The following is a 14,143-nucleotide window of genomic DNA, read 5'->3' on the forward strand; positions in this document are numbered from 1 at the left end:
TATTATCTAATCTAATAGTCGCGCGGCTGAGGTCGAAAAAAGTGGCTAGAAAATGATTTTCGTGATACACCTCTTAGATTCCACTTTTTTCGATGGAAACTCTCGAATTAGTATATGTAGATTCCAAAATCAAAAAGTTTCCACGATATTATCGTGCAAGTAACGAGTAAATGGCGATTTTTTGCGTTTCCAGGCAAAATTGCAAGGCTTGGAAATTCATGATTTTTGGGGGGTCTTCAAATTAAAAAAAGACCTATACCACATGATAGAGCTCTTCAAACTGAGCAAAAAAGTGTATTACACCAAAGTCCCAACTTCTCTAGATCAAAAGTTATGGGCCTATTTGTGGTAAAAAACTGATGGAAAACAGGGAATTTCCCCACAATCTGCATTAATTTATGCAAAATTAAACACCTTTTTGACCACAAATAGGCCCATAACTTTTGATCTAGAGAAGTTGGGACTTTGGTGTAATACACTTTTTTGCTCAGTTTGAAGAGCTCTATCATGTGGTATAGGTCTTTTTTTAATTTGAAGACCCCCCAAAAATCATGAATTTCCTGGCCCCTTCCAGGCCTTGCAATTTTGCCTGGAAAAGCAAAAAATCGCCAATTACTCGTTACTTGCACGATAATATCGTGGAAACTTTTTGATTTTGTAATCTACACATACTAATTCGCGAGTTTCCGTTGTTTTTTTTGGAATCTAAAATATGTATCACGAAATGAAACGTTTTTCGACCTCAGCCGCGCGACTATAAAGAGCAAAATAAAAATTAATGGTAAAAATGAAACTTATTTCAAATTTATTCTATCAAAAAAACTCCCCTCCATGCTGTTACCCCGCTCAACTAAAAATATATAAGACAACAGACTAACAAAAATATTGTATGGAAAAAAAATATCAACGAATAATGAACAGAATTTGAAAATCTAGCAATGAAAGCTGATTGGACAAATTCATTTTGAATCTTAAAAGCTGATTGGAGTAGATTTTCATTACGTAATCGAAAATTTCTCTCTTTATATATTTTTCCTATAAAAATCTTATGAAATGAAATTTTGCTATCAAATTTGGTATGGAAAAATTTCTTTTTTAATTTTAAAATCCATAAAATTGAAATCAAAGTAATAAAACTTACCGATAAAGAAGTTTATATTTCTTGTGATGTTTAATTTGTCTTTCCATTGTTGCTCCGGCCTAGGAGCCTTAAATTCTCTCTCGTCCGACGACGACGGTCAAGACATTTTTTGTTTGTTTACAAATTCCGATTTTCCCGATCTTAATAACTCGTGGTATCGGGATATGAATTGCGTTCGATGCGCTAAAATGCTACAATATTGCATCAGCCACATTTTATCTCCCTTATAATGCGCCACTTTTACCGAAAAACTGAGTAAGAAAACATTGAATTTGAATTAGTTACCTAATAGTTGGCCAATACTGTTTCGTGTTTCGTGTTGACATCGTGGCTTGCTGGCTTGTCGCAGTTCGCTTGTACTTTCTTCCAAATTATTGGGTAAGACAGAGCTCTCCAAATCTTTTTAGTTCCTTGTATATTAGTCATTTTAAAAAACGAAACGATAGCAGCAAGTGTACACTGGTTAATTAACCTCACTTGTTGGTTATCAATAAAAGATAGCATAAGCTTGTCTGTGTTATATATCAGACAAGCAGCTACACCCTGGGAGGTTGCATGCGAGCTCCTTGCATCCTCTTGTTTAACTTACTTAACTTGCTTAACTTGCTAAACCTGCAAAACCTACACAACCTGAAAAACCTACACAACCTGCATAACTTGCACAACCTACATAATCTGTCATTTGTTCTAGTTAATTTTGAAAGCATCAACCTAACACTCAACGAAAACCTAGCAATTCAAAATACTAGCAAGCGTCCCAAAATGCCAGCGTATCAAGTTTCAAAGGCTGTTTTAGGTTCATTTAACCAAGCAAATGAGGACTTGTTTGGCAATACAGCTGGAACACAATGTAGCGTAAATTGTCTGTATGCTCTTTTTTGGTCAAATTTTCGACATGTTTCTAATTGGAAGACAACAGACCTTGACAAAATCTTAATTGAAGGAGATAAGTTGTACAAACAATTAAACACTAATTCTTATCTTTCCGTTGATGAAATGCCGCGATTCATTGAAACAAACAGCATTGTAACTGACATCAATTTTTTGAATTTTACGAATGGTGAAGCTAAACTTATTGATGGTTATCCACTACTTCGTACCACTTTTAGTTCCTCTGAAAATCTAGATTTCAATGCATTAATGATTATTAAAAATTTCACTATAGCAATTATGAGTCGAACTCAAGGCTATTTCATCTTTGACTCTCATAGTCGAAATGAACGTGGTCTGCTTCAACCATCAAATGGAAAGTCGTGTCTATTAAAATTTGATAATATTTTCGAACTTGAAAAATATATCCAATGTTTTTATTTAGTAGAAATGGAAAATGAGAGTGCTCACTTTGAAATCCAATTTGTTCAAATTTGCGGTTTGAGAGAAGAGCTAAAAGATATATTGCAGCAAGACTTTTCGGCATTTTTGAGAAATTGTACCCGCAAAAGGAAAAACGATTGTGGTGATGGAAATCATTCTACTAAATATCAAAAAACACGTAAAGAAACAAATAAAACATATTATCAGAAAAACCAAGAAGTGCTTATTGAAAATAACAATATTTATCGTTCCCAAAACAAGGAAAAAATTCAAGAAAATGACAGAAATTATCGTTCCCAAAACAAGGAAAAAATTCAAGAAAATAACAGAAACTATTGTTCCCAAAACAAGGAAAAAATTCAGGAAAATAACAGAAACTATCGTTCCCAAAACAAAGAAAAAATTAATGAACAAGGTAGAGTTTATTATAAAAAAAACAAAGGTAAGATAGCTGAAAGTAGAAAGAAAGTACACAAAGAAAATTTAGTGCAGAAATTAATAAAACTTGTTAATGAAGGTCCATTTTACATATGTGTTTGTTGCAATAGATGTCTTTATCGACAAACTGTTATCAAATATTCTGCTGATAAGTATGACATGCCAGAAGAAGATTATTATTCTGAAGTTGTTTCTTTTGATGGTCAGTTGTACATTTGCAAGACATGTCATAACAAGCTTAAGAAAGGAGACTTACCTTGCCAATCTGTCAAAAACAAGCTTTCGCTTGACGAATTACCAAAAGAATTTCATACTCTTCGCAGACTTGAAAAGATTCTCATTTCGCGCAGAATTTTATTCAAAAAGATTGCAATAATGCCTAAAGGCCAGTTTCCAAAACTTAAAGGGTCTATTTGTAATGTGCCAATCAATGTTGAAGATGTTGCTAATACGTTACCAAGAAGTACAACTGATAACGGTCTGAAAAGAAAACTAGAATATAGAGGACATGTTGTTTTTGAACCAATCAGGCCTGATTTCATTCAACGTATACTCAGTTATTTGAAAGAAAACAATCCTCTCTATCATGATATACAAATTGATATTAATAACATTAATGACGAGTCAATGGTAGAAAATGCTACAAATGTTATGGAGGAAACAAATTCTGATGTAGATGAGGAATCTGATAAAAGTGTCTCTGGTGAAGATGCAGATGAGCCTGTTGGAGAACAAACTGATGATTTAGCCTCAGATGATCTTGAAACTGCTATCAACCCACTTGATGCTCACCGTTCAAGCGCAAATGAAACAACTCTTATGCCCGACACTCCAACCGATGCAGAAGTTGATAATGAGATTTTAACATTGGCACCTGGTGAAGGCGAAACACCTATTTCAATTCTGTACGATGAAAATTGTGAGATGCTTGCTCATCCTCATTTATTTCCGAAAGGCAAATTTGGTTACAAAGTTGAGCGTGATGTTAAACTTAGTCCGTCCAAGTATTTTAATCAAAGGCTTTTGAATGAAAAGCAAAACTTTGCATCTGACCCAGACTACATTTTTTATGCCTGTTCTGTCCTTCAGCAACTTAGACTATCAAATCAAATTAATATAGCAATGAAAAAGGTTTCTGCTTCTAATTTAAGTGCGGGCATGTTTAGTCAAAATTTCAAAGAAACAGTGAAGCAATTTATTGCAAATGATAAGGCTTTTGCTTTCATGAGTACTATCAAAGGAACACCAGCTTATTGGAAAAAATTTCAACAAGAAGTTTTAGCCATGGTTAAACAACTAGGTCCACCAACTTTCTTTAATACCCTGAGTTGCGCTGATCTTAGATGGAACGAGCTGATCTCTATTATTTACAAACTTAAGGGTCAAAATGTTACTGATGAATTCATAGACAATCTTTCCTATCATGAAAGATGTGAATTGTTAAATAGCAATCCTGTACTTGTGGCTAGACATTTTCAATACAGAGTTGAAGTATTTTTTAAAACAATCATATTAGATGGCCCTCTTGGTAAAACCACTTTTTACGCTATCCGTGTCGAATTCCAAGTTCGTGGTAGTCCTCACATTCATTCATTTCTTTGGATCTTAAATGCACCAGTACTAACTAAAGAAACAAAGGTAGAATACATAGAGTTTCTTGATAAGATAATCAAAGTTGACTTACCATCTCAAGAAGAAGATCCTGATTTATTTAACCTTGTAAAAACTTATCAATTACATCGCCATTCAAAAACATGTCGCAAATATAAAAATACTCCTTGCAGATTTTATTTTGGTAAATTCTTTTCTGAGAAAACAATAGTATCTGAGCCGTTGCCACTAGAATTGCCGCACGAGGAAAAGGAAACCATACTTGCATTGCGTAAAGAAGTCTTATCTAAAGTAAGAGATTATATTAACAGCAACCTTAATCCAGACAAAAGAAACTTTTTCAACCCGGATGAAGAAAATTACAATCCAGTTCCTAGCATAGATGAAGTACTTGCTCAATTAGATATTCCAAAAAGTGATTATGAATATGCTCTCTCAGTGTCTGAAGATGAAGACTTTCACATTTACTTAAAGCGCGATACAAATGCATGTTTTGTAAACAACTACTTTACTGAAGGACTCAAAGCATGGCAGGCAAATCTAGATATTCAGCCAGTGTTTAATTATTACAAAGCTGCAACTTATATGTGTGCATATCTTTCTAAAAGTGAAGATGAAGTGTCACATGCCATGACTCAAGCTGTTCAAGACGCCTTTGAAAACGGTGGTGATAAGTATGAGCAAATGAAATCTGTTGCGCACGCATATGTTTCAAAGCGAGAAGTATCTGTGCAAGAAGCTGTCTATCTTACTATGCCAGAATTATGGCTTCGAAAACTTTACCCTGGTGTAACCTTTGCAAATACCAATGTCCCAGAAAAAAGGTTCAGAATGTGTCTCAGTGAAGATGAAATCAGCCAATTACCCGAAGATAGCACTTCAATCTTCAAAAAGAATATGCTGGATAGATATTGTGATAGACCAAAAGATACAAGTGGAATTTACAAACCCGTTGCTGAAATGTGCTATGCAGAGTTTTTAAGGTTTTATACTGTTGTCTATGAGGAATGCAGTGAAAATGATTGTCAACCTAATCAGCTTGAAGATAATTTGGTAGAATCTAATCATCCGTCAAATAATTATCCGAAGAATATTAAATTAAGATCAATGAAAGGTAAACTTAAATGTCGCAAAGTTCCACTAGTCCTTCGCCTTTATGAACCTAATAGAAACAAGAACCCAGAAGATTATGCACACCATCTCCTGATGTTATATTTGCCATTCCACGATGAAAATGAATTGTTGTCAGAAGTAGAAAAGACTTACACTGCAAAGCTGCTAGAACCTGGTGTTATTGAAACTATCGAGAGGAATAGAGCTTTGATCCAACCATATGCCGGTTTGGTAGATGATGCCTTAGAACGATACAGAACTGACTTGATACTCAATATGAATGATTATGAGCAACAGGAAAATGACGATACAAATGCAGAGCTTCAAAGTAGAAATCAAAACAATGAAGATGAGTCAGAGGATGAAAGTAACAATGACACTTCTGGCCTTAGAGCGGCTATTCCAATGGAATCAATTTTGCTCCCAGACAACGAAATCAATGTGCGCATAAGATCTTTAAATCATCAACAAAGAGAAGTATTTGACATTGTTCACAAATGGGGAAGAGATTTTGTAAAGAACCTTTCTTCGAAAGTACCAAGAAATATTGAGCCATTTCGTATTTTCTTAACCGGCGGTGGAGGTGTAGGAAAAAGCCATTTGCTCACAACCATTTATCATTCTTTGTCTAAACTTCTAATGTACAGAGGAGGAGAACCAACTAAAGAAAGAATTCTAGTGCTTGCTCCAACTGGTGTAGCAGCAATTAATGTGAATGGAACTACTATTCATACAGGATTGATCATTCCTACAACAGAGTTCTTTTCATTGAGTGGTTCATCTAAAGCAAATTTGCAAAAAAAGCTTGCATGTGTTGAAGTAATTATGATTGATGAAATTTCTATGGTGCCTAATCGTTTGTTCAGAAAAATTGATCAAAGATTGCGGGATATATTTAATATGAAAAAGCCATTTGCTGGAAAGTCAGTTTTATTATGCGGCGATTTATATCAACTTCCACCTATTTTTAAGGATCCCATTTACAAAGTTCCTATTCTCAAAAAAGATCCCAATAATGGCAATGAAAATAAGAAACGTGAATCCCATGATAGACCTTCCCTTATGGATGAATTATACGGGTTTGAACTGTGGAGAAGTTTCCAAATGGCTGAATTAACTGAAGTTATGAGGCAAAGAGATGATATACATTTTGTTGACCTTTTGAATCAAATTCGTGTAGGTGAACTAGATGATGAAAAAGAAGAGCTTTTGAAATCAAGATTCATTTCTAAGGACAGCCCAAATTACCCGGCAGACGTGACTCATATTTTTGCAGAAAACAAACCGGTTGATGCTTACAATTTGAAGAAACTTAATGAACTATCAACGGAAATGCATTTGATTACCGCACAAGATGAGGTGCCAAAACATTTGACAAGTTCAGATATGAAGTTTATCGAAAGTGCTAAAGCAAGAGAAACAGGTGGTCTAGCGCGTGAGCTTGAATTGAAAGTTGGTGCACGCATTTTAATTTCCAAAAACATTGACATAACAGATAGACTGGTTAATGGTCAAGTTGGAACAGTTATGGGTTTTAAATTTAATTCAATTAATAAGATATCAGGTATCTATGTTAAACTTGATGATACAAAAGCAGGTAAAAAAGGATCAAATTTAGATCAAGTATGTAGAGAAAACAGTTGGACTTTGATTGAAAGAGCAGAATGTACCTTCAACACAAGGAAACAAAGGAATAAAAGGAGTAAAGAAAAACCTTTAATGGTCAGAAGAACACAATTTCCTCTAGTCTTGTCTTATGCCTGTACAAGTCATAAAGTCCAAGGATTAACACTACAATCTGCAGTAGTAAGCTTTGAATTATTTGCTCAAAAAGCTTTCAATGAAGGCCAAATGTATGTAAATTTATCCAGAGTGACAAATATAAATGGGTTGTTTCTGATTGGTGAATACAATAGAAAGCATATCCGTGTTAACAGTGAAGCAGGCATTGAATATGAACGATTAAGGAGAGAAAGTTCTTTGCAAAAAGTTGAAACTTTTTCACCTGCTTTGACTTCCAGTAAACATTTGCACATTTCACTTTTAAATGTCAGATCTTTCAAAAAACATGTCATTGACATGGTTCATTCAGATACTTTGATCAGCAGTGACTTGATATGCCTTACTGAAACTCAACTGTCACCTTCAAGTGAAACAAATGACATTGATGAATCCTTGCAAAATTTCAAAATTGATTACAATAATAATTCAGTCAATAGATTTCAAAACACTGCATGTTGTGCAAATTCTTCAATAGAAATTTTAGAATGCCAAAAAGCAGCTGGTTATACACAGATAATGTTTAAAAAAGAGACATTTAGTGAGCAACCTATTACACTTCTACTCTTGTACAAGCCACCTAACTTTTCAAGAAATACTTTTCTTGAAGAACTGAGAACACTTTTATATGATGAAGTACAGATTATCCTTGGAGATTTCAATATTGATGCTTTGGATGCTGCAAATGAAGACCTTGCTGATGTGCTCTCGTCATACAAACTGATAGTGAATGAACCTACTCATTTGGCAGGTGGTCTTCTTGATCATGTGTATTTGAAAAAGACTTACTTAGATAAAAAAGAAGTACAATGCTTTGTAAAAGATATATATTTTTCAGACCATGATGGAGTTTGCTTCACTCTATTGAACAATTCCTAAATATTCAAACATGCATAACCATATAGCTTACTTAGCCTGCTTATCTGGGGAGGGAGGGGATGGGGGTAGGCCAATGAATTTAAGCCAAAGGCTAGAAGTGAATCTGTGTGGTAGGAATTGAAGCAAGTTCAATCGTACCAAAGTTATGCGGCCCGCATGCTTTTCATACAAGATTAAAGATTCACTTCTAGCCGTCGGCTTAAATTCAATGGGATAGGCAATTGGGGTGTGAGGGGGATGCAATATTCTTTTTGACTCGATTAGGCATTGCAGCTCTCACCTTGTCCGTGTATGTAAATTTTTAGTTGATTAAAATATACAACAATCGCAGGTTGATTTGTAGCAAATAATTAAAAACTAGGTTTTCATGAACTTCAAAATATATTTTTAACACTGAAAATTTACATACAAAGGCAATTAATTTGGAAGAAACAAAGAGTTTTTTGCATCAAAGATTATTTTGAATATTTCGAAGCAATAGGAAAAAATTAACTCCTCAGTATTTTTCTCTTTTAAAGTCACTTTTTATGATATTTATATAATAAATTTTTTATTTTTGGATTTGAAATTTTTATATAATTTTATGCCATTTATTATTTTGATTTTTTTATAGCATTTTGTAGATAAGATTTAAAATTAGCATTTTTTGTATTTTTGGATTTGAAATTTTTATGTAATTTTAAGCATTTATTTATTTTTACAAATTTTTTAATAGCATTTGTAGATAAGATTTGAAATTATATTTATTTTTGTAAATTTTATACTTCTGTTATTTTTCTGTTTATTAAATTTACAAAATCATTTCATTTAACAACTATTTTAAGATACAAAACATTTAAAATAACATGAACAAAAATATTAAAATGCTGGACTTGTATTGGATTGATTTATAAGTATTGTAATGGAATTCGTCTTTGTCAAAATCGTCAATTATTTGTGGTTAAGTATTGTTATTGGTGTCATTGTGATGGAATTTATGTTCGTGAAATGATTGTTAATGTGGATCCATTGCTAACCATCTAAAGAAGCAGCCAGTTAATTTGAATCATCATTGGTATCATGCATAAGTTGAATTGGTCCAAAAATACTAAATCAAAGTATATACAGAAAAAAAAACACCAAAACAGGTTAGTGCATCGCAAGTCTTTTGAACAGCAACAACAATATATTGTATTCTTTCCTCGCTCAATCGTATCAGGCTTCATGTTGATTTTTTTTCTCTTTTACAGAGCTATTCAGGTGTTATAACCTTTTATAACTAGTTTAGCACAAATAAAAATGAGTACATATTTTTTTATTAGAACACCAAATATTTCGGCTAGATGGACTTATTTTCTTGCAAATTTCCAGCCTAAAAAATGTTCTTAAGCTTGTTCTTAATTTCTTTCCAGAACACTTAAGGTATGTTCTAATAAAAAACGTGTAAGCTAGCCTGTCTATGTAATTGCATAAAATCATTTTCCTTTTACAGGATTACGACCAAATTTCTCCTCGATCAGTACCAAGTCATGAATGTATGTATATATTCACTAATTGCAAAATGATTATATCAGCTCTCCCCTACAACAAACAACATTGATGTTCTTCAATTGAAAATCAGGTACTTTAATTTTCAGTTATTTTCAAGCTTATTTGCCCAGTTCATTTGATAGATATTATAAATATACTTTTATAGAGCTCTACTGTATACCGTGAACTTTGATTTGTTTTGAAATCGATCTGCATTGGCATTTGAAATCATTGCCAACCGTTTATAGTGTGCTTCTAGCTCCATAATGAATTCTCTATTTTTCTATTATGCATTAGATCTCGAATCACAGATGGTAGTTCACCGTTATACTGTTGCTTTTACTGTGGATAAAACATTACCGTCAGTTTGCTCACATTTAAAGATTTCATTGAAAATTTGATTATTGGAAAGGTTGCTGATGTTAACGTTTTCAAGAAAATTCTACTTGATTTAAAGTGATCAAAAAATACTACATCGTTAAATTAGCTTGTCTGTTGTCTGGATTGGTTTGCCCTTAGTTTATTGGAAAATCATGTGTTTTTTCTCTACCAATGTAAATCAACGTAAATAAATCCCTTGGTTTGGTTTGGTTTGGTTTGTATTCGTTGTTGAAAATCATTGCTTGGATGGACTTGTACGATTAAAAAGACTTTAATTTGTTACCAGCTGAATGATTAAACGAACCCTTTTTATATAGACAAAATAATTGAACTGTAACTTTTCATGTAAATAAATCTATATTTTTAAAGAGTTAAAAAATGTTTTTAAAATTCTCCATTGTTATATTTAATATTTTACTTGTTTCAAAAAAATTGTCAATCATTCTGTAATATTTATCCCTTTGATTCCCATGACTCTACTAATTACTCTTCTCTCTCCGATTAGTTGTGAGTGATATTCAGCGCAGCTAGCTCATTTTATCCTTAGATACCAACTCCGAAACAGATTGGAAACCACTGGAAACGGGTACAAACGAGTAAGGGAATGAATGAAAAACGACTTAATCTTGTCCTTTCAAATTTTAAATATATCATGATTATATTCAAAACAGATCAGGGAAAAGTTCATATTCCTCAAGGTGTTTTAAACACTACTTTGAGTGCTTTATATTAAAAAATTGTTGCAATAGAACGGCTGTGTCTCCATAATAAATTATGGAGATTGGTAACGTCCAGCCAAACATCAGATTCGATCTGACAGCTCACACTGTACCATTCTTAGTATCTGGTTTTTAGTATCCACGCATTTTATCTTAAGAAACTCATCCTTTGTATCTTTTAATCACTTAAGCCGGAGCTTCCAGCGCAGCTGGTTTATTTCCTTTGCAATAGAAATGTGTAAATCACACACAAGTATTTTTCACACCTCTACACCTTTCCCACACATATAAGTATTGAAGAGAACAATTTGATTTCTTTCGCGTTGATTTTGTCCGTTATTCCATGTTTGCAAATTTCCTTATATGGAAGGGTGGAGACAAAACGCAGAACGGCGGAATGCCGGAACTGGAATAGCTGTTCCGGCCGGAATAGCTATTCCGCGGAATATGATTTTTTTTATTTTTTTTATTTTTTGTAATAGCTATTCCGCGGAATATGGTTTTTTATTATAATGATAATCTTTCTCTTTTATCACCCTTGAGGGTATATCTTTGTACATAATCATCCATAATCACCCATTACCACCCATAATCACCCATAATCACCTATAATCAGCAATCGGCTACCTCATTGGCTGTTTTTCGTATATAAAGGAATGCACTCGTGCACTCGCTTGTGAAGTCATTCTAATACACCTTTCCCGGGGTGTTGTTTGGGATTTTATGTTTGAGTGTTTCCCTTAGATATAACTAAGATAGAACTAGATTAACTATACCTCACGTAAAATTTGACCGGCTAAAAACGTCGTACGACCCGGCAATCGTCCGTACGGGGGCTGTCCTGCAGCGTAGCTTGCACCGGTAACAGTGGAGTGATGAAATTTGGCATGCTCCCCCCCCTTCGATATGCTTGACGTCTCCAGAAAGTTTCAAATCGTGAGACCTACCCAGTCCGGCGCTAGGGGAGGGGGTCATTCACGATTCCGTACGGGTCCTTCACGGTCTCATAGCGCCCTTCCGTCAACTTTTCAGGACTTCAGACCTATTTTTTCGGAATCTACACCCAAAAAAACATGAAACATCAAAACCTGGATAAAAATTTTAAAGGTGACTCTGACCCGCTTCGATCCGGGGATCCCTAGTGCGTGAAACCAACGCTTTAAACCACTGGACCAACTTCTAGCCGTGCTTCACAGAATTTTTTCAGTGATGTCATACCTTCGTTAGCTTGACTTGGCCCAGAGCTCAATAGGGACTCAGAGTGTTTTTTTTATTATAGGTGGTTATGGAAAAAAATATATAATCATATTCCGCGGAATACAAAATATAAAAAAAATCATTATTCCGCGGAATAGCTATTCCGGCCGGAACAGCTATTCCGGTTCCGGCATTCCGTCGTTCCGCCGTTCAGCGTTTTGTCTATACCCTATATGGAAGACTTTTTCATAGTTTTACAGTTGTATTTTTGATAGCGCGAAAATTCGTTTTCTTTCAAAACTTAAAAAATATCGAGGAATCAAGCAAGAAATAAAGTGCAAGATACTGCTGGCTATCAAAAAGCAACACTTCAACTCAACAAAGTAAGTCAACTTGTAATTTATCAAACAAATCCAAGTATTTATATCGTTTTGTAGCTGAAAATAGTATAGGTTGGTGGGCTAGTCTGTCACTTATACGACTTATACACAACAATTGACATATGCAGCCGGCGGAGAGATTTTTTAGAAATATGTGCTCTTATCTTCTAGGAGACCACATGTTATGAACTTCGATTTTCTTATACAAATGATGTGTTCTGATTTCTAGAAAACCTTTATTGCACTATTTGTCTCCCTAAACTTTTTGATATACTTGTAAGATATTTGATTTTTTCCACGGAAAATGTGTTCTGAAGCTTTCTAGGGTTACCAAGACAACAAGAACACGTTTGATGACCATGGTTATACCCCTGTCTCGTCAGAACACACCATTATTTCTAGCTGATTAATTTTCGAAGATCTTATCAGAACAGATCAAAATTTCTAGCTGAAACATACTCTCAAACACAACGGAAAAAAAGGTCGCCTCGCCGGCTGATTTCAAACTGAGTGTCTTTTTTCGTATTTATTAGTTCTAGTATACTACTACAGTCGACCAGGTCGACTCTCCATAACTCGAATGTCTCCTGATGTCTCACAATGTCTCACTCGAACAGTTTTTCTCGTTCCTTTGAGAAAATCTTAGGCTGTTTTTCTTCTCTAAAACTTGAACGCCCCATAACTCGAACGACTACGTAGTCGTAGTATACTGGACTCTGCTTGAGCCACAAAGACTGGACTGTTGTACCAAAACTCATTACTTTTTCTACTTTTCACAGCTTGTACCTAGTTTGGAAGGTGGCGAATCCTATGTTATGGAAGTAACAATCCAGTTTTCGTCTTCATCGGTTCAATTTCAGTAACGAACGTTAAACTGGTCGATCAAGCTCTCCAGGAAAATTATTTGGAATATTTGGATTTTCGCAGTGTATCAATGGACAATATATCAAAACCGTACTGCCGACTAAGCTAATGACGTCCTTTGAATTTCACCATGGAGTTTTGTAAATACGTCAATTTTCATCGGTGAAGTCTCGTTTATCTTTATTTTTTGGGATTTCTTTAGTAGGGTGTGTTTGGTTTTAGCAGTTTCTTTTTGTATGATAAAATTTTGGATAGTCGTAATATCCCTCTTTATCGTAGAGATTCTGGTGGAATTCCAATGATCGATATTGAGTCCTTTGAACTGTGACTTTAGTCCACCTTATTCATTTGTTCTTTTGATTATGGATATTACGATTATCACTTCAAGTCAATGTACTTATGACAATTTACGAGGAAATTTTCGAAAGGGCTTTATGCTACTTTTGGCCAGCATTTTTTAAACCGAGTTTAATTAAGTTAGGATTCTGGTTAGCCAAGTATACTTGAAAACTAACAGGTAAACGCTTGAACGTGACGAAAAACAAGTCACGTGCGAGGTGGAGGTTGACCGGTGTTTTTCCTTCACAGCAAGTCATTTAAGCAAGTTTTCAACTTCACTTGCCCTCGGTCGGTTAAGCACTCACGGTCAGTCTTCACGTAGCAGGTTGAAATCCAGCTGGGCTACGTGTTCGTCGATGGCTGTCTTTACGGTTCCCGAAGGAATACCTCCCGCCAGATCTTAACGCTGTTCATTACTTTTAAGAGTATACTCTTTTGAGTAATGACGTAATGTTTCGGTATCAAAAATACACATTATT

At 34.5% G+C, this 14,143-nt stretch overlaps 1 protein-coding gene and 1 long non-coding RNA gene across 2 annotated transcripts; both read left to right on the forward strand.

The window, feature by feature from the left end:
• The first annotated feature begins 3,052 nt into the window (after positions 1 to 3,052).
• Positions 3,053 to 8,275, forward strand: LOC136822279 (uncharacterized). The gene has a single exon (XM_067078518.1). It carries the CDS (start codon positions 3,053 to 3,055, stop codon positions 8,273 to 8,275), a length of 5,223 nt encoding a protein of 1,740 aa, XP_066934619.1.
• Positions 8,276 to 9,510: 1,235 nt separating this feature from the next.
• On the forward strand, positions 9,511 to 10,615 carry LOC136822328 (uncharacterized). The gene is made up of 2 exons (XR_010848885.1): positions 9,511 to 9,875; positions 10,082 to 10,615. It is a non-coding gene; the product is annotated as an uncharacterized lncRNA (long non-coding RNA).
• The last annotated feature ends 3,528 nt before the right edge of the window (positions 10,616 to 14,143 follow it).

This window comes from Clytia hemisphaerica, unplaced genomic scaffold, assembly GCF_902728285.1.
Source record: "Clytia hemisphaerica strain Z4C2 unplaced genomic scaffold, Clytia hemisphaerica genome assembly, whole genome shotgun sequence".
Classification (NCBI taxonomy): Eukaryota; Metazoa; Cnidaria; class Hydrozoa; order Leptothecata; family Clytiidae; genus Clytia; species Clytia hemisphaerica.